Source organism: Chanodichthys erythropterus, chromosome 12 (genome assembly GCF_024489055.1).
Source record: "Chanodichthys erythropterus isolate Z2021 chromosome 12, ASM2448905v1, whole genome shotgun sequence".
Taxonomy (NCBI): domain Eukaryota; kingdom Metazoa; phylum Chordata; class Actinopteri; order Cypriniformes; family Xenocyprididae; genus Chanodichthys; species Chanodichthys erythropterus.
The window spans coordinates 31060219-31082264 of record NC_090232.1 but is presented as its reverse complement, the minus strand read 5'-3'; the positions used below and the strand labels follow the sequence as shown (position 1 = coordinate 31082264).

General features: G+C 37.5%; 1 protein-coding gene across 2 annotated transcripts in view; it reads left to right on the top strand.

Moving 5' to 3' along the window:
* Positions 1 to 10726, top strand: part of nr3c2 (nuclear receptor subfamily 3, group C, member 2) — a 91830-nt gene extending 81104 nt beyond the window's left edge. For both annotated transcript variants that reach the window (XM_067405376.1, XM_067405377.1), the window contains exons 8-9: positions 4777 to 4934; positions 6907 to 10726. In XM_067405376.1, coding sequence (XP_067261477.1) covers positions 4777 to 4934; positions 6907 to 7062 — 314 coding nt within the window. In that variant the 3' untranslated portion in view covers positions 7063 to 10726. The remainder of the gene's footprint in view (positions 1 to 4776; positions 4935 to 6906) is intronic.
* Positions 10727 to 22046: the final 11320 nt, after the last annotated feature.

The window sequence follows — 22046 nt, the reverse complement described above, 5'->3', positions numbered from 1 at the left end:
GTTCAATATATGAGATACGCTGGGAAGAGCTGCTTTGTTTTATAAATAAACTGGTTTCTGTATTTCACTGGAAAATCAACCCATTATACAAATAATTGTGGATTAGAGCGCTTCGTTATGATCTACTTTATATGCAAATGCTTTGTTTCTATTAATGCTGTTTTGTTGGCATGTTATCTTATGGTATGATTACAGCTTAATGTTTTAATTTTAATAATGCAACATTTTCAGAGATGTTTTATTTTGGTTCATTTTGATGTGTTATCAGTGTTTTTTGCTTTGCTATAAAGTTGTTGTGTCATGCCTTCTACTGTGAGGCTCCAGGGCAGCTGTAGTGTGGAGAGAGAGAGAGAGAGAGAGAGAGAGAGAGAGAGAGACAGAGAGGCTGTTATTCCTCTTTGACCTTGGCTAAGGTTTCAGAAGCCCTGCAGGCTCTCACATGACCTTATTTGCAATGGTAGCGTTGACCTGCTAAAGAGTGAGTCACTAAACTAAATCCCCTCTTGTTTTTTGCCCCCCATTTATTTTATTTTTTTTAATAAAGTCCATTATTTAACCTTTTTTTTGGTTTGTGGTAGACCCAGACACTAGGAAATAAATATTCTCACAGATGCTGCTATTGTGCAAAAAGCAGTATGTCTATAAAATATAAGGTGTCTATAAGTCTTATATGTCTTTTGTTGAGTGAATCTTACATCCATTTTCATCAACGTATATCGATTTTTTTTTTTTTTTTTTATGTAATGCCTTTGCATTATATAACAAAATATAAAACTAACTAGCATTAATTTCAAAGAGATAGGAAAGGTAAACTGTTCAAGCTTTTAAATGATAAAAATACAATTTTTAAGAAGGCTTAAATAGAGCTTTCCACACTGAGCTTAATTTTCTTTCGAATCACCGCTTTTAACCCTGGGTAAAGGAATGTTTCACACTTGTAATTTAGAAGCGGGATTAGCACCGCTTTTTACCCAGAATTATAAAACCCTGCTCCGGAGCAGGGTTAGCACCGCCTTTGTGGTGTTAATCTCGTATTGAAGTGCCAAACTTGTACAGTGTGAAATGATGCAGTGTTTGAATGTTACAGCTAGACGCTTAGCAACAAACAACCAATCGCATGCCTCATATTCACGCGCTTTGGACAGTCACAGAAATAACTTGCATTGTATATAAACAGTAAATTCAGCATTTGAGAGGAAAAATGTCAAGTGATGAGAGAAAACACCACAATTTAAGTAAGAAGATACCGTTTCATTCTTACCTTTTATAGTCTGAAATGTACATTCAGTATAAACTCAATAGTACAGTCGGATGTAACAGGTCACGTGCTGCGTTCATCCAATCAATGACACTGGCAGCGCAAATATGCAAATAAGAATTGTTGGAATGTAGAGTGTGAAATGACATTTTACGATTCCCTTAGATGAATTGTTAACCATAGATAAATTCTGAGCAGTGTGAAATGTGAAGCAAGATAACTCAGGATTCCGTTTACCAGGAGTTTAGAATAACCAGGGTGAACTATTTAAAAGAGCTTTTCACACGTGTGTCACTCTAAACCCTGGGTAAAAGGAATCCTGAGTTATCTTGCTTCACTTTTCACACTGCTCAGAATTTACCCAGGGTTAACAATTAATCCTGTGTATTCCTAAGCTGACGTTTCACATTGTACATTCCTAAAACCTGGGTTAACGTTCATATTTGCATATTTGCCGTGTCAATGTCATTGACTGGATAAACGCAGTACGTGACTGGTTTACATAGCTGTTTTTACATTTACTGTTTGCATTGCGCATCCTTGTATTGCCAGCTGTACTGTCGAGTTTATACTGAATGGACATTTCAGACTATAAAGGTAATAATGAAACAGTCTCTTCTTCACTCAAATTGTCGTGTTTTCTGTCAGCATTTGACAATTTTCCTCTTAAACACTCTATTTACTGTTTATATAAAATGCGCAGTGTTTCCGTGACTGTCCAAAGCAGGCAAATATGAGGCACGTGATTGGTTGTTTGTTGCTAAGCGTCTAGCTGTAACATTCAAACACTGCATCGTTTCACACTGTACAAGTTTGGCACTTCAATACGAGATTAACACCACAAAGGCGGTGCTAACCCTGCTCCGGAGCAGGGTTTTATAATCCTGGGTAAAAAGCAGTGCTAATCCCGCTTCTAAATTACAAGTGTGAAACATTCCTTTACCCAGGGTTAAAAACGGTGATTCGAAAGAAAATTAAGCTCAGTGTGGAAAGTTCTATTTAAGCTTTCTTAAAAATGGTATTTTTATCATTTAAAAGCTTCAACAGTTTGCCTTTCCTATTTCTTTAAAAATAATGCTACTTAGTTTTATATTTTGTGGTGCTAACCCTACTTCTGAATTACAAGTGTGAAAAGTTCATTTACCCGGGGTTAAGTGCACTGTGAAAAGCCCTAATGAATAATCTAAATTAAGCTTAATCAACAGCACTTAATGTAATTACCAAGAAAAATAAATTTAGACTTTGTCCCTTTCTCAAAAAAAAAAAAAAACCCTTTTACAGTTAATGTGGCCAATCAGTAAACATTAAAATACACATTTTAATAGTATATCAAGATGTAAACAATATGCAAGTCAATATGTGCAGTTTTAGTATGAAAAAAAAAAGCTTAGTAATCTTTGTGTAAAGACATATATGCAATTTTAAGGTGTTGCCATGACAATGTTTTAACTGGAGAATTAGTACATTTATAATATTGTAAGCTTTACATTTGTTTTTAAAACCTCCCCAAAATTGCCCCATTTATTTCCATTTTATGTGCATCACCGTTACCTTGATTTTTTTGTGTGTGTGGTAACACTGTCACAAGTTGTTGATTGACCTTAAAGGGATAGTTCACCCAAAAATGAAAATTTGATGTTTATCTGCTTACCCCCAGTGCATCCAAGATGTAGGTGACTTTGTTTCTTCAGTCGAACGCAAATTATGATTTTTAACTGCAACCGCTGCCATCTGTCAGTCAAATAATAGCAGTGGATGGGAACTTCAACTATAACAGTAAATAAAACTTGCTTAGACAAATCAAAATTAAAACCTGCGGCTCGTGACGACACATTAATGTCCTAAGACACGAAACGATCGGTTTGTGCGAGAAACCGAACATTATTTATATAATTTTTACCTCTAATACACCACTATGTCCAACTTCGTTCAGCTTCCTGTTAGTGAGGTCAAAAAACGCGTTCTGGTGACGGAAGTGATGTCTCGCCCATATACTTCAATGAGCGCGAGACATCACTTCCGTCGTCAGAGCGCGATCAGACCTCACTAGCCGGAAGCTGAACGAAGTTGGACATAGTGGTGTATTAGAGGTAAAAAATTATATAAATACTGTTGGGTTTCTCGCACAAACCGATCGTTTCGTGTCTTAGGACATTAATGTGCCGTCACGAGCCACAGGGTTTCATTTGGATTTGTCTATGGAAGTTTTTTCGACTCTTATTGTTCAAGTTCCCAATCACTGCTATTATTTGACTGACAGACGGCAGCGGTTGCAGTTAAAAATCATAATTTGCGTTCGACTGAAGAAAAAAAGTCATCTACATCTTGGATGCCCTGGGGGTAAGCAGATAAACATCAAATTTTCATTTTTGGGTGAACTATGCCTTTAATTTTATTGAACTCTCTGTATCTCCACATCTCAAGTTGCAACTATCAATAGCATCAGTTTTATGTTAATCTACAGAATACTGCATTAACCAGTGTATCTGACTCATCGTAGCCGTGCATACGGCAAAGCTCTTTGACTGACTCTTCCTATGTCAACAAAATGACAGATCCTACTGGCAGAATAATTTATTTCTTTTGACAAGACACCAATTAGCATGGGGTAATCATCCCACTTTTATTCACTGGTGCTCTAAATGGCAGCCTGTGGCTAATGAGGCTGGATGTGGGTCAGTGGGAGAGAAGAAAACAGGGGGAGGTGACTGCGGGTTAACACACCCCAATGAACAGAGGTGCTCTTCATTCAACACATAGAGTTGAGAGCATCATGAAGGACTTCTTGTTGTAATTTTGCTAATGTTAACAAATTGTGTAATCATTTTAGTTAGTTCCGTGCTAAGAATTGGGAACATGCTTGCGTCTTAAGGCAATGCAGAGTATTATAAAATGATGTTGGTTCTTGCATCTTAATAAAAACTTTTTTTTAATTAAAAGTTTTCCATAATTATCACTACAACCTTAAGGTGCCACTAGGTAATTGATTTTTAAAACATAATGCTTTGTCTGCAAAAGTTGATTGTTATTATCAAAATCACATTGAGACAAACAGAAATTAAGCAATTCAATTAGCCAGTCAGTAAGACACAACAAAATTACTAATTTCATCAGAACAGACATCATTTGCATGTTGTTATAAAATGGGTAGAACGAGGGTGAGGATGAACTGTTTCTTTTTCAGCTGTCCAGAAGCTGAATGTCATTTCACATGGTTGGCTGTAGGCCATAAGTGCACTTGCTCTCTACAGGATAGGAGAGAATTACTCCCTTCAGCCTGAATGAGATTCTATATCTCATCTGCCAAAAGTGAAAGTACTTTTCAGTACTTTGATCAAGTTAATCCTGAAAAACTTCACACAAGGGAACATTAATCACCTGAGAAGGTAGACTGCGACACAGACAGGTTAGATGGAAGGATGAATAAAGAGACAGACAGACAGATGCAACTTATAAGTGTTGTTTTACTCACTACTACTGGCCACTGTTTTCAAAATGACATCCCTTTTTACTGACAGTGCCCAAAGATGGTCTGAAGAACCAAGGGGCATTTGAGGAGATGCGGGTGAATTACATCAAGGAGCTCCGCCGCTCAGTTGGAAAAGCCACTAACAATTCCGGCCAGACATGGCAGCGCTTCTTCCAGCTCACCAAGCTATTGGACGCCATGCATGAAGTAAGTCGAAACACTCCCCTGTTATCGGCTAATAGATCAAAGTCAGATGCAAATCTGATCAAATTATCCAGAGTAAGTCTATTAAGCTTATTGCTTTGTCAAGAAGGCACTCATACATATCTAGAAATCCTAACTGTACCTCCCCAAACTAATCCCTGTCATGTAAGAAATACCTCATATGATTTCCATAAGATGTCATAATATGCTAAATTTAATTTTAAATAACGTTCAAGCAAAGCAGTTTTAAGATTACTGATTTAAATAGGGATTTTGAAATGGGGATTTTCCAACTTTCTAAAGCATAGTTAGTTTATGTTCTTGAATGAAGATCTATTTATACTGTGTGAGAAATACATATACAATATATATATATATATATACAAAACATGTTGTTGACAAAATTAAATAATTGGCTTTTGCATTAAAGCCACAAGAAATTATTAAATCATTATCCTGAAAACATTTTCTATTATGTTCACTGTTTCTTTACCCACTATTAATGCAAGATAATTAAGCTTTGTTTTTTCTTATTGTTAAAAATTATTAATAGGTTGTGATTAATCTCATGATTTATGACAGGATACATTTTTGCGCTAAACATATTTAATATCTTGTAAACATCCATGGGGGTTCCTGGACCCCAAAAACCCTGATGTAAATAAATGGGACAGAGTTTATAGGGTTTCTTTCAAGAAGCAGAAATCATCAGCTTTATTGATAGTATCTGTAGTAAGCGGAGACCCCATTCTGACAAATATATATATATATATATATATATATATATATATATATATATATATATATATATATATATATATATATATACATAAATACATACCTAAATCAAACAGCTCAAAAATATCAGCTTAATATTCTGAATGAGCTGATATTTATCACTCTAAAAAATGCTGGGTTAAAAACAACCCAAGTTGGGTTGAAAATGGACAAACCCAGCAATTGGGTTGTTTTAACCCAGCGGTTGGGTTAAATGTTTGCCCAACCCGCTGGGTAGTTTTATTTAAACCAACTATTATTTAAAAAATGCTATATGGCTAGCTTAAAATGAACCCAAAATTGTTGGGAAATTAAAAACCAGATGCACAGACAACAATAATAGACAAAAGGTGAATGTTTATTAATAAGCTTTAATATTTTATTAATATAAATTTAATAGTTTATTAATATAAATGTATCAATAAGCAATTTAATAAATGTTTATTGTTTAATGATTATTCATTGAACATTAATAAAATGTTCATTTCCAACATACTTTGGGTTAATTTTAATTAAGCAATACAGTAATTTTTAAAAAATAGTTGAGTTAAATAAAACTACCCAGCTGGTTGGGCAAACATTTAACCCTAACGCTGGGTTAAAACAACCCAATTGCTGGATTTGTCCATTTTCAACCCAACTTGGGTTGTTTTTAACCCAGCATTTGATGTATCCACAAGAAGTGACTCACAAATGTTTATGTGATTAGAAGCTGAAAAACATTAATGTTTAAAAGGTAGCTGTAGATTATTAAAGAGTTATGTCAAGTGTGCATTCAAATGAAAAACTGCCGTCCTTCATGTTGCCACTGAGAGATGAGAGCCGCAGTTCACTTCTGAGAGCTGTTCATTTCTAATCACTTTTTGCATTGCTGCCAGCTCAATATTTTGTAATAGCACACAAAAGTACTGGAAAAGACATTTTGAATTGCACTTGAGGGCAAAGAACACTTGACAGCAGTGTTGATTTATTAATTTGTAAGATGAAGAGAAACAAGTTCTGCCTAAAAGCGCTTTGGTCAGTTAGACTGAGCATCCATTAATGAGCTCAGCTGCTCTACTGTCTTTTCTTTTCTAATACATCAATACATGTTTACCCAGACTCATGTTTCACTAGAACATTAATGAAAAGCACTGTCATTTTGAATTAAATATGACAGATCCTTTGACAGAAGTGTTCTCTCTCTCTCTCTTTACAGCTTGTGGGGAGCCTGTTGGACTTTTGTTTCTACACTTTCCGTGAATCCCAGGCTCTGAAGGTCGAATTCCCCGAGATGCTTGTGGAAATTATCAGTGACCAGATACCAAAGGTGGAATCAGGCCTAACAAACACCCTCTACTTTCATAAGAAATGACTGAAAGCTTGCAAAAGGAGGGAAAAATGAAGGTTCAAATGAGAGGAAAAACAGAGGACAGCCAGCCCTCAGAGAGCAAACAAGAGCAAGCCCGCTATGCACAAAGCAAGGCGTAACAAGAGGCTTGGTTTAAAGCCATATAAGGCTTGCGTAGTGAGGGAAGGCAAAGAGTGATCTCTGTACCCGGCCAACAGAGAAGAAGAACTCATATTTCATGTGACAGTGCGTTTCTTACCCCCAAAGACAATGCTGACAATGTTCTATATGGATATGAAGCCATATTCTTTGGTAAAGCTATAGTGCACAGTCACATGTGAATACATCACACACACACACACACACACACAAACACGCAGTAAAATGGGCCCACGTACTAGACATATCCTTGACTCCGAGACCTGTCAGTCTGCCAGTAAATACCATTGCATTCTTATGTAACTTGCCCAAAATTTGGCGCTCGTAAAATTAGAGATTCAGTAATGAAAACTGCTCTTTATAACTGATTAAAAAATATGTCCACGACCGTATCAGTTGCATGTAAAGAAGATTAAATTGGGGTGTTTACAAAGAAGAAATGGGACAGGACATATTCCAAGGGCTACAATACATTAAATTAAGACGAATTGTGACTAATTTGTGCGTGAAAGTTATTGAAGAAAGAATCAAATCTAAATTTATCTGCAAAAATGGCATCAATGTATATTTTGATGACTTGAAGTGTTTACATAGAGAGTACTGGCCACACTGATGGAGTGTTATGGTGTCCCGATGATCGATAAGCTGAAAATGGCAGCTCGACAAAAATGCTATTTGATGAAGAAATATATATATATATATATATTTTTTTTTTTTTCTTTTTTTTACATTTGCAATACAGCAAATATTATGGCTCGTCTTGTAAAAAATGAAGCTCACGCAAACACACATGCCACATTTTGTGTGCAAGCTAGAACTGTAGCAAATTTAGGAAATTGTACCTAAGCTGTCACTAAACCAGCTCCCTTTTGACGATAAGGAAAATACAGTACTAATTTACAGTTCCAGAGGAGAAAAGCATTTTATACGATTGTAAAGATTTTGTTTTGTTTCCAAGAATCAATCCAGCTAGAAGCCATTTTCTAACAAGGTGCTTCTGTTTTCTTAACGTAAAAAGTAGAACATTTTCAGTAGCAGCACATGTACAGTTAGATACAGTATGGGATTAATCAGCTTTTTTGAAGCATACAGCTTTCATATTAGTAAACAACAATAACAGTAACCTGCTCATAAAAACACACAATATATGTGTATCTTATGATTATAATTGTTGCTTGTAGGCATATTTTTCAAACATTGTACATAGAAAGTTTTTGATTTAAACCACCTTGCAATTAAAACATAGCTATTTTGGGAAAATACCAGTCGACTTGAGAGTACTTGAGTGAATTGTATCTAAAAAAGGAATTTGGACCACTGTTTCATAACCCCACTGTGCTACTGATGGAATCAAAAGAGGTACTGCTTGTTCTAAAATGCTGTGAGTCTGAGGACAATGAAGGTTTGTGTGCGTTTTGTGCGTTTGTGTGCGTGTATTTGTTTTTCGGTTTCTCTCAAATTTCTTAAAGGCACAAAAAAAGCTTCAGTTTTGAGAGGGCATTGTTGGTTTTCTCTGTGATAGGATTAGTATGATCCTATTGGCTGATTTTGATTTGCACAGACACGATAATGTGACAATTGGGATATTAGATGTTCTGCTATTGTGTTGGTTACGTAATGTGCTTTTGGGGGTGGGTGGGGGTCAGTTTGGGATGTTTGTGAACTGGAAAGGTCCAAGAACTTTTGATGTTTGCCTTTGTGATGTAGCTGGTTGGTGGTAAATGACTGTTGGAGGTCAAAAATCATAATTATAATAGTTCAAAAAGAACAAATCAATCAATCTGTGGTACCCAGGCAAATCCCATTTCACCGACCTGTCAATACACTGTATGTTGAAAGTTTTTGATGGACCTAAAACTAGATGTTGCAAAGGTATTTACAGTAGTCTCTTTTTCCCAACCTTTCCCTTTTTTAAATACACAGATATATACATATAAAAGAATACATGTTAAAAGGTTCATAGGATGTGAAGTATTTTTGAGAGATTCTATTTTGCTGGACACAATATATTAGTAATTTGTCTAAAAAGAGTATATGAGATCTTTTGTAAAGTGAACTGTTTATGCATGCTTTTTGAAAAGATGTTTACAGTGTATTTAAGAAGGGAAACTTGTGCCTTTTTTTCTCACAAAAGTTACCATTTAACAGTATCTATTGTAAATAAATCAGTGAATTATTATGTTGAGTTGTATGGAACATTTCTATATTAAATATTTGTCGGAATTTGGGATGAAGTTCACACATTTTCCCCTTAACAGTTACTGACTGCCCACAGTCGGTCAGAATCCAGAGTAAGGCCCAGAGAGCATGATGAATATACGTTTATTTTATATTTACTTTTCACAGCAAGAGAGACTTGTTTACTCCCTGAATGTCACTAACTTTAAACTTGTCATTTTGGTCTGTAGTAATGTGAACTAATTGTATGTTTGTGTTTTTCCCCATTGCTTCGCCTAACAAAAAACACAACACAGTGCTCACTTCAGAGGTTAGCTATATTATGCTGAAATGAAAAATACTTGGTTGCCAACATTTTTTTATCCCAGATTTTTTAAAGTAAATATATACATAACAAATCAAACCAAGCAAAAAAAAAAAACAAAAAAAAAAAAAAAAAAAACAAAAAAAAACATTGAAACTGAACTCTTTCATTTTGCACTGTTAGAAAAGATTTTTAATTTTTTTTTTTTTTTTTTAATCAGTGTTTCACAAGTAATTGATGTCTTGAGAACTAGCAAGGCTCTATATTATTATTTATAGAGTATATGAAAAATATATGGAATTTTTTAAAAGAGTATAAATCAACATTTATGTAAGAAAAATCTAAAGACAGAACTATAGGACAGGGATCACAAATGAACCTGAACAACCTGATATGAATTCAGATGTCTATCAGCAGCTTAAGAGAATATAAATTGCCATGCTTGTTGCAGCATGTTAGCAATTTGCGTTATTCCATCACCAAATGATGAAGCTTGAAATACTAAAAGTTGGTGTGGATCCACGGGATGCTTTTGGGTTGCTTGTAACTTCAGCTTTGACAGTCTACATAAGACTTTTTAGATGTGTTTTTGGGGAGTCTAACATGTAAAACTATGCATTTGTACAAATCACATTACCACCAAGCAGCACCTTTGTGCAAAATAAGGGCAAAGCATGGTCAAGGTAAACCAATATGTTGAAACAGAATAAAATGCAGCTTACTAGTGAAAACCCACAGATCACATCTTGTGTGAACATTAACACATATGTGTTAATGGATATTGATATTTCTTTTTTGGGGATAAACCTGAATCTGTGTGTTATACATTGTTTGAAGTGACAAAGCCATATCTCTTTTGTGACAAAAGAGCATTTCCTGTTCATATTTTGATTTTTCCCTTTTTTAAATCAGTGCTTTGTACAATACTTGTTAGCAAATCTCCTCAGTACAGAAATATTCAACATGAGCAAAAGACAGATGCAACTAGTTCCTCTAAACTGTATATCTTGTTGCAAATCTTGCCATAACTGTGTTTGCAGAAACATCAAGGGATTCCAATAAACCAGTTAACAATTAATTACTGTGCCCTCTTTCTTTCAGGAATTGGTGTTAATTCTGCTGTAGATTTCAGTGTATGTGTATTTGGTTTCAGTTGGAGAACATCTGCGGTCACACTTTAGATACAGACTCCAATTCACACTATTAACTAACTATTTACTACCACTTTTGCCTAAATAAATGTCTAATTACTGCTTATTAATAGTTAGTAAGTTAGTTGTTAAGTTTAGGTCTTGGGTAGGATTAAGGGATGGGTGTAGAATATGATCATACAGAATAAGGCAGTAGTGCAACAGCCAATATCCTAGAAATATGCAATAAACTTGGGGCAGCTTACAAAATTCATGCTTTTGTGATTTTTTATTACCTGCAAGTGAAAATTTCAGACAAGGTGGATCTTGTCATAAAGTCTGCAGGACCATTAACTCAGCAGAAAGTATTTTTCCACTATCCACTCACCAACTTCCTCTGATTCCCAAACAACTTTGTAAATGGCTAAAAATCTGCCAAAAGAATTGGCTAGTGGGGCACCAACTTATTGAATTTGAATTATTATTCAATTTAATAATATGAACAGAGAATACTTTTACAGCATTCATTAATTTAGTGTTAATTTCTACAAATGCTGACAGATTTTTAGCTGTTCTATTAATTAATATTATTGTATTCTGAAATAACATGATTTTTTTAAATCACATTTTCAACATTAAAGTCATAATGAAACAGACGTGACATTTTTTTCTTTCATATTGTGACAACGGATTATTGAAATTGGATCTATCCATCGGTTGCTGGTTGGACTGAGACTTTATGAATGCGAGCTTGCAGCCTATTTTTTTAGCATACGTCACCAGGGAAGATTGTTAATGAGATAATGCATTAATTGCAGTAGTCTTTCTTCACTATTGTGACATATATCAGAGTCAAAAAGCTTCTTGAAGAATAGAAATTGTAGGACAGGACTTTGCTATTGCTGTGATCGATTTAATTTTTTGCATACATTTATTTTATGTGCACATTATAATGTATATGTTGGTGAATAAGTAACTATGTTTGTTATTAAGTTAATGGGGTATTTATTTATTTTTCATTTTTGTGTTTTGACATTGCTATTGTTCAACCAATCGTGTTCACTTGTCCATGTTTGGTGTCCAAACAGAGACCTAGGTTAAGGTGAAGGGGGTGGGAAGAATGAAGAGCAAACTTTAACTAGGAAGCACGAGGGAGAATAATGTGTGATTATCTGGTGTAATTTTACAAAAATTTAGCATTAAAAATGCTGTGTTAAAATTGTTTCTGTAGCATGTTGTCAAAATGAGAACTGAAACTTATACTACAGAGAATGATTGCTTCACAAAATAATCCTGGTTGTGTTTATCCCAGCCACCATTTACTAATACAGCGAAATAACTCTGAGCAATATCTGTCTTGCTCAGATTGTTGACGAGTCGTCAGCGCAAAGATCTGTGGTAGTTTCAGAGGAGGGTGATTCCAGAAAGACTTCTGAGTTAATGGGAGTGCTCAGAATGCCTTTGGCCCTGAGGAAATCACCACAATCGATGGACATTTAAAGCAAGGAGGTGAGACACACTTTTCTTACTGGAGACTTTAAGGTATTTTTCCATGTTTGCTCTGTGTTGAGTGAAGAGGTATTTTATTTATTTATTTATTTTACCACAACATACCCCAGATTTCCCCCTTCTGAAACAGACAGCAGAGTTTCAAACTTACTCTTGTGGACAAACTTTTCAAATCCAGTCCCATTGCTCATGAAGAAATTAGTGTCCTCTTTTTCCTTGGAGGGAAGTCATTCAATTTCTTGTCATTCCGGGATCTTTTTATACGTTTCCTAGAGGGAAAAAAAATGGGTTAAAATATTACAACAGAAAATTAAAAGTAAAAAGCCTGTTTCCCCTTATGGCTCCTTACCTGTGGAGAATAACAGGTAAGCCTAACTACGTCCAATGGTGCAGATGAATATTACTGCTACCGCTGTGGAGAAAGTGGACACTTTGCTGCAAAATGCAAAAATTCTAATAAAAAAATCAAGCCAAACTCATTCAAAGATTAATCCAGTCACCGAAAAAAGCGAAAGGTAGAGACTTGCTTTTACCTGAGCCAAAGACAGAACTGACAGTCCAGTCAAGAGGAGTGCAGTAGACATACAAAAACAAAGGCAACTTCCAGAAGGTTGGTTGGCCCAATGTCTGTTGTCCAGCTGAAAGTCAATGGACAGGCATGTGATGCCTTAGTAGACAGTGGCTCGCAAGTAACCATCATCTTCGAAGCCTGGTATAAACAGCATCTGTCAGACGTTCCCATTAACCCCATCACAAGATTGGCCATTTGGAGCTTTCTTAAGTGAGTCCAGCTATCCCTGCTTGGGTTATGTGATGGTAGACATTAAGTTCCCTTTCTGAAATCACAGGGGCTCAGGAAATCCTTTCAGTCTTAGCCTTGATCTGTCTGGGAACATGTAGTCCAGACCAAACACAGGTTATTTTAAAAAACGATGCTAACCTCTTCAAGTGTTTGGCTTAGCTGGTCCCCAGTGAAGATGAATGAGTGGGTAATGTAAGGAGGTTTGTTCCTGGCTTCTTGTCCCCAGGAGGGGATTGTGTGGCAATCTGTAAGGTAGAGTTAAACAAACCATTGAGAAAGAGGTTCTGTTGCTAGAGGCTTCTCTAGATGCCACGCTTCCGGTTGGAGTGTTACTATAGCCCATGGTAGTGCCACATTCTGAAATGGATGTCTACCATTTCCCGGTACTAATACATAATAAACCTCTGAAGAACACAGTGATTTCGGCAGGAACAGGGGTGGTTTACTTACATCCAACACATCCGGTATCCCTAGCCCCAAAGACAGGAGAGATTGATACAAACTTCATTAACTTTGGAGACTCTCCCATTCCTGAAACAAGGAAACAATGGGCCCCTATTTTAACGATCTGAAACGCAAGTGTCAAAGCGCGAAGCGCGAAGCGCAAGTAACTTTGTGGGCGGGTCTCGGCGCTGTTGCTATTTTCCCGGCGGGATAAATGGCTCTTGCGCCCGGCGCAAATCTAAAATGGGTTGGTCTGAAGTAGCTTCATTATTCATAGGTGTGGTTTGGGCGTAACGTGAAATAAACCAATCAGAGCGTCATCCAACAATCCCTTTAAAAGCAGGTGCGCAAGTTCCATTATGGATTGCTATTATGGCGTATTTACCAGGCGCACGCCAGGAGCGGTTCACAGCCGAGGAGACTGATGTTCTTGTAAGAGCAGTGAAAGACAGAGAAGTTGTGTTGTATGGGGATGGGAGAAACCCACCCAAAATAGCGTCGGTTAAACAGGTTTTTTCACATCTTCGTGGCACACCACAATGATTTCTGTCATCTCATGTATTAATATTTTTTTAGTGTAACAATTTATGATTTGCAAAAATAACTGTTGCATCTGTGTAGATTACATGAGCAAAGTGTATGCGCGTTGTGCACACGCTACATTGATTATGGCCAAGCATGCGCCCTTAAAATAGCATATGAATAACATGCGCAACGCGCCACTGACTTTAAACTATTTTTTCCTGGTTAGTGGCGCAATTGTTTAATGGAACAGCAAAATAGCACCAGGGATTGTTTGCGCCGGAACACGCCTCCTTTTTTGCGCTGAACCACCCAGGGAGCGCAAGTTCATTCACTAGTTTAGCGACGTGCTTCTGTGGAGGGAAAAGCGCGCTTTGCACAGGTGCAAAATAGGAATGACACATGCGTCGGTGTACAAAGTCAATTGCGCTGGGTGCAAGATAGGGCCCAGAGACTTAAGCAGGTATTGTCAGAAAGAGCTTCTGTGTTCTCACTACACGGGTGGGACGTGGGCTTGGTTCCAACCAAGGGCTTCTAGACCCTTTCGTGAGTGCTCCAGTTCTTTGGCACCCACAGATACCCAATGATGATGTTTGAAGACACATTCAGGAGCTTATGAAAGTCGCCATCATCAAGGAATCATGAAGCCCCTATGTTTCCCCTATTGTAATAGCCTGAAAGAAAAATGCAAGCGTAAGAATGTTCAAAGACTATTGCACACTTAATGCTCGAACAGTGCTAGACCAGCATACTATGCCCAACATTGACAATGTATTCGATTGTTTGTCAGGGTGTAGAATGTTTTCTGTAATTGACCTCAAAAGTGGCTATTACCAAATAGCTATGTCCGAATGCCTATATTCCCCTTAGGATTCTATCAGTTTGAGCGTATGCCACAGGGGAAAAGATTGGATGGAAAAAGATGGAAGCTTGATGGTAATAGCTGTTGGTGATATGAACCTGCATCAGGTCCTTGTCTACCTGGATGACCTGATTGTCTTTGGAAAAACATTGGAAGAGCATGAGCATGACTTCTAAAGGTCCTTTAAAGATTAGAGGAAGTGGGGCTAAAAGTGTAATTGGACAAGCGCCAATTCTGCCAGACCAAAGTGAAGTATGTAACAGTATCTGCCGAAGGCATTGCAACAGACCTTGACAAGTTCAAGGCGGTCAATGCCTGGCCACAGCCTACAGACCTTAAGACCTTGAGATTTTTCTTGGCTTGGCGGGTATTACCATAGGTTCATAGCCAACTATGCTGCAATCGTCCGACCTCTTACTGAGCTCAGAAAGAGTTATGCACCTACCCAGTGAGGTAAAAAGTTGGACAAAGATAAATCCAAGACCTACCTGAAAGAGACTGAGCCCTTCAGAGAAGGATGGAACCAGTCATGCACAGATGGCCTTCAGCAGGTCATTCAGTGTCTTACTAAAGCTCCAGCTTTTGCAGACCCCAACAAACTCTACATCTTGCACATGGATGCCAATATAAATGGGCTTGGTGCTGTATTTTATAAGGAACATTCTTCCGTTTGCAACCCATGGCAATTGCCAGTAGAAAATGGAACAATTCAGAGCAGAGATATCTCATCCATTAGTTGGAATTTCTTGCCATGAAATGGGTGGTCGTGCATAAATTCCATGATTACTTATATGGAGCCAAATTCACCGTATGTACTGATAATAATCCACTTACATACAATCTCACCACTGCTAAACTCAGTACCACGAGATATCATTGGCTGGCTGCCTTATCCACCTACGACTTTGATGTGCTATACACCAGCCAGGCAAGAACAATACTGATGCAGATTTGCTGTCCAGAAACCTGGCAGAAGGGGAGAAGACCGAGGGTTGGAAAAGCATCTCTGAGACTGAAGTAATTTCCATATGCCAGTGAGTTCATGTTGATCTAAAGCTCAACATATCACCTAGGTAATATGGAACAACTAGGAGCCTCACCCGAGTGCATCCCTTATGTGTATGCTTTCCCTGTTCAACTGAACTGTGACAACTTGGAGAAGAAATCCATGGCCGAGTTGGCAAAAGCCCAAACGATTGAAGAAAGTCACTAAAGCAGTGAAGCAAGGGACATGGCCTTGAAACATTGTGCAATAAAGCAGCTCCTTTGCACCAAATTACCAGCAACGGACTCTTGGTTCTAGTCTGCATAGATTTCCTCTCACTTGAGTCTGACTGAAATGGAGTAAGTAACATCTTGGTGGTCACAGATCATTTTACAAGGTATGCCCAGGCGTTTTCCTCAAGGAATCAGATGGTGCAAGTAGCCAAGATCATAGTGGACAAGTATTTTGTGCACTATGGCTTGCCCGTAAGAATCCATTCCGACCAAAGATGTCACTTTGACAGCCATTTAATCACAGAGCTCTTGCTACTCTTATAATGTACCACTCCATACCATACTCAAGGTGACGCTAAGCCCGAGAGGTTTAATTGCACCTTTCTCTAAATTTTGGGAACCTTGGGACATGAGAAAATGTGCCAATGGACTCAACATGTGAGGTATCTGGTCCATGGATATAACAGCACAAAATATGAATGCTGCAGGACACTTTCCCTACTAATTAATATTTGGGAGGGAAGCAAGACTCCCTGTTGACCTTTGTTTTCAAACATCTGCTGATGGAACAGAGTTCTGTGCCATATGTTGTGGTGGACAAAATGCCCAACTTACCAGTGTATAAGGTAAAACCCTATACACTGAGAGTGTATGGTTTAATGTGCCTTACCAGGCATACATGCAGAAGTTGTTGGAAAGTAGGATGACAAGGGATAGATCTCCTGACAACACTGCAGATGTACAAGAGGCTTTAGTCAAATAAGGAAAATACCTAACTCCCAATTCATTATCGTGTATTTAAATACATTTTAAGCCTAAGGGACCCAAGGAACAATCACAGTTACAAAAATTGTAAAAGTTAAAGTGAGTCTATAAACACACTTAGCTCATAACAAATGGGACAATACAAAGTTTATTAATAAGAACTCATGGCACTCCCTTATATATCTAAAATGCAAAGGGTTAAAGTGCTAATGATAATTTTGATTTCATGGTGACTTTAAACTATATTAATAAATGCTGACAAAGTATTGTTCATTGCTGGTTTATTATGTCTAATGCATTAACCCATGTTAATGAATTGTACCTTATTTTTAAGTGTTACTATATTTTCATCAAGGATTTTTAGATATTTAGAGGTCAACTGTAGTGGATAACAGTAGAAAGACAGTGAATTGGATCATGGGATGCTGCAGACATTTGAGTGGGTGTTGAGTAAGTGGAAAGAAACAGCAGCAGTAGGAAGAAAAGGGAATGGACAAAGAAAAATACCTGGATACAGTATGTGGCAAAGCCCAGTGGAAAACAGAGAGAGAGAAAACACACACTAAAGGAGGAGAGTAAGTTTGAGTGACCAAATCATAATTCAAACCTCTGTGGCAGATTTCAGTTTTAGCAAATTCTATTTCTCCTGGGGAATTGAGCATCAAGAAGGGAGTAAGTGATCATCGTAATATGAGTAGGAAAACAGCAAGTCTCGTCTGTATTTACTGGTGCAGCAGTGATGGAAAAATCCTCGGAAAACAGCATGAGAGAGCGAGATCTTCTGACAAAGAACATAAGCATTAACAATGTAACACCTCCACGTCCCCAGAGAGAAAATTCGCCATTAACCTCGTTAGGAGCCCGATCTAAAAAAAATGTGCTTGTTTGCCAGACTGTGAGAGTAGACAGTATTACTTTTGCTCTTTTGCGCAAATCCGCAGCCCACTCCAAATCTCTCCCAGATTGCCAATAGCGCAAGCTGTGTAGTCCTGCCAGATAAACAGAATCTATTGGATCAGGCAGATTTCAGGGCTGTGGCTTCACACATGGCAGCTTCTGTGCCCCAGATTCTCTGATCGCAGACACTCAATCCTTTTCTGTTTTGTTTTTCAATGCCCCACCTTCTCTGTCTCATTCATCCGAGATACAAAAACATAACGGTTTGCTTATATTTCATACATAGCTGCATCCAGGGGCAGAAAACGCAGCATGAAATGAGTATTCTTAAAGAGCACAAAGAAAGTGTAGTATTTTTTTACTGTACAGTTCAAAACATGAAGGAGGGAGGAGATGCTGGCCGCAATCCGAATGTGCTGGAGGAAACGGAATGAATACATTCAGAGTTTGGTTGATAATTCCAAAGTACACAGGAGCATCTACATCTGAGATTTGAGTCAGTGCTGCATTGCTCAGTCTCACTCTCTAAGGCAGAGAGACACAGGGCAAATAGAGATTTGGTCTTAACTTATGACCATGCAAAAAAAAAAAAAAAATGCTTCCAAGGAAACAGAAGTGAAGGGGAGACAGAAGGAGAGAAAAAAAAAGAAAGCTAGAGGGAGAGAAAGTGAGATGAAGCAGACAGGGATGGCGGGAGAGTGAGTTTGCCCATCTCATTAGCTCGGGCTCATTTGATTATGTAAGCACCCGGCTCTTCGACACGTTGCCTATTTTTAGCCCGCTCCCATGTCTCGTCCTATCATCTGCTCTATTAGTTATTGGATGTCTGTGACTCCACCATGTCATGATAATTATGTAATACGTGGTACTCAAACACACCCATTCAGGGACACACATCTCACAGCAGTCTGGAAGACATTTGCGCGCTAATGATGTGTACAGTGCACTGAAGTGTGACAACACGTACACACGTACACGGCAAAGTCCGGAGGTGCTTTGTAAGCTAATTAGACAGAGGCTGTGACTATACTTCACTCTGCAACAAATTCAAGAAATTACCCTGTTTACTATTTATGTCTTATTTTATGTGATTCAGTGCACATTATTACATTATTATACATGTTTATACTGTAATCACGGCTCAATCAGACTAAAAAGCCTTTATGTACAGTGAACACCACAAACACTCAGATTGAGCTTGAGCTGAATGAAATTTGTAGACCTCCAATAATCTGATCAACAGGGAAAAATTAAGCATGTAAACCCCTGAATCTAACTATTTTCTGAATATTTACTAAATATTGATAAGATGTCAGCAAGGCAAAAATGACAATTATACTCTGGTGACATTGTCACAGTTCTGAACACAGAGAATGAGCCGTGAAGTGAAGTTTGGAACACATGTAATGCACACTTAAACGGATATGTGAATTGCAAAGCTTGCAAAGTTTAGGGTTGATATAAAAGGAACTTTCAGAATGTGAAATCGGATTGGATTTAATCCAAAGAGATGTTATAGAGCTCTTGTATTGCTATGGATAGAAGAAATTGCAATACGAAATAGGGCAGCTCTAGACATGCAAGTTCAGCCTTCCAAATAAAAGAGACAATTGTATTGTATTGTATTAGTGTAGTCATTTCATCACTGAAGAAGCCGTTAGAAGCTCTGGTTCTCAGAAACCAGAGACTCGTGCTTAGGAACGCACATGCACACGGGCAGTCCCGACCTAAAACATACTACTTTTTTTTAATGCTATTTGAGCATAAGAAACAACTTTTATGAAAAATTTGACAATTTAGGTTTGTTCAGCATTTCTTCCGAACCTGTATGCCTTTCTTCTGTGAACAGAAAAGAAGATATTCAAACTTTTAGTAACACTTTAGTATAGGGAACACAGATAAACTATTAAAGGTGCCCTAGAACTTTTTTTTTAAAAGATGTAATATAAGTCTAAGGTGTCCCCTGAATGTGTCTGTGAAGTATCAGCTCAAAATATTTTTTTTTTTATTCATTTTTTTAACTGCCTATTTTGGGGCATCATTATAAATGAGCCGATTCAGGGTGTGTGGCCCTTTAAATGCTGACGCTCCCCGCCCATGGAGCTCGCGCTTGCCTTAAACAACATAAAAAAAGTTCACACAGCTAATTTAACCCTCAAAATGGATCTTTACAAAGTGTTCGTAATGCAGCATGTCTAATCGCGCAAGTACAGTGTTTATTTGGATGTTTACATTTGATTCTGAATGAGTTTGGTATAATGCTCTGTGGCTAACAGGCTAATGCTACACTGTTGGAGATATTTCTAAAGAATGAAGTTGTGTTTATGAATTATACAGACTGCAAGTGTTTAAAAATGAGAAATAACGACAGTCTTGTCTCCGTGAATACAGTAAGAAACGATGGTAACTTTAACCACATTTAACAGTACATTAGCAACATGCTAAAAAAACATTTAGAAAGACAATTTACAAATATCACTAAAAATATCATGTTATCATGGATCATGTCAGTTATTATTGCTCCATCTGCCATTTTTCGCTATTGTTCTTGCTTGCTTACCTAGTCTGATGATTCAGCTGTGCAGATCCAGACGTGTAATCCCTTTCATAATGTTGGGAACATGGGCTGGCATATGCAAATATTGGGGGCGTACACCCCGACTATTACGTAACAGTCGGTGTTATGTTGAGATTCACCTGTTCTTCTGAGGTCTTTTAAACAAATGAGATTTTTATAAGAATGAGGAAACAATGGAGTTTGAGACTCACTGTAAGTCATTTTCATGTACTGAACTCTTGTTATTCAACTATGCCGAGGTAAATTAAATTTTTGAATCTAGGGCACCATTAACTATGACTTTTTCCTCGATAAACTCCTAATTTACAGCTTATTAACAGTTAATAAGGTAGTTGTTAAGTTTAGGTAATGGGTAGGATTAAGAATGTAGACTAAGGTCATGAAGAATAAAGCATGCGCTTAATAAGTACTAATAAACAGACAATATTCTAGTAATATGCTTGCCAATAAGCAACTAGTTAAAAGACCGTAAGATAAAGTGTTACCAAACTTTTATTTCTCATTTTATTTATTTATTTTTTTAATCAATACATTGAATGTCAATTGAATGTCCACATTTGTTTTGGACCCCACTGAGTCTCATTGTATGGGCAACAAACACAAAATTTTTTTAAAATATATTCTGTGCTCTGCAGAACAAAGAAAGTAATACAGATTTGGAACAACACGAGGGTGTGTATATGTTTTCTCATTTTTGCTGAGGAATACACCACATTACAGAAATAAAATGGGATGTGGATGCCGTTTTAGGTTGACAGGATCAGGAACCTCAAAAATCCCTTTAAGTGCATTTGAATAAACTACAGTTATGCTGCAGGAAATGTCCACATATTATATGTGTGTACGATGACCAAAGGGAACGGGAACAGGAAATAACCTAAACCAGACCCAGATCCAATCACAGTGTGTGTGCCAACCACTGCACTGTGGCTCCAACAAAATAGTCTATTTTTATTTCAAATGGCTTGTTTTCAAGCACTCCATCCAGTGAATGGTAAGGACATAGACTGCAGTGTGCTACAGTTCAAGCCCAATATATGAGGAGACAGTCCAAATCTGCTAGGAAATGAGGATTTAATCCACTTAATGGGTGAGAGGTTCAATGTAAAAGCTGCAGCTCCAGGGCTAGAATTGTGTGGGACAGAGAATAAGCCAGTATACTCTAAATGCAATGCATGCAACATCCATCCATCCATCCATCCATCCATCCATCCATCCATCCATCCATCCATCCATCCATCCATCCATCCATCCATCCATCCATCCATCCATCCATCCATCCATCCATCCATCCATCTGTCAATGAGTTTGAGCCAATCACAAAGCTCTGAAGAATATACCGCAGCACATAAGGAGTCAAAAATCATCATACCTAGATTGTAGAAATGCCATTAAATGGGACAGAAACTAAAACAAAATGCATTAACAAAACATAACTAACCTTAACTGAAACGAAAGAGCTTCTTTTTCCGAATGGATTTCTGGCAAATGCATCAGCAGATTTTAATGCCATTTTGGTGCTGTGTGAATGGTAGCAATACAGATAAACAATGGAAAGCCACTAGATGTGTGAACAGAAGATGTGGTACATTTACCGGAAAAGATATCCAGCTATTTCCCTGCAATTTAACGGGTTTCAT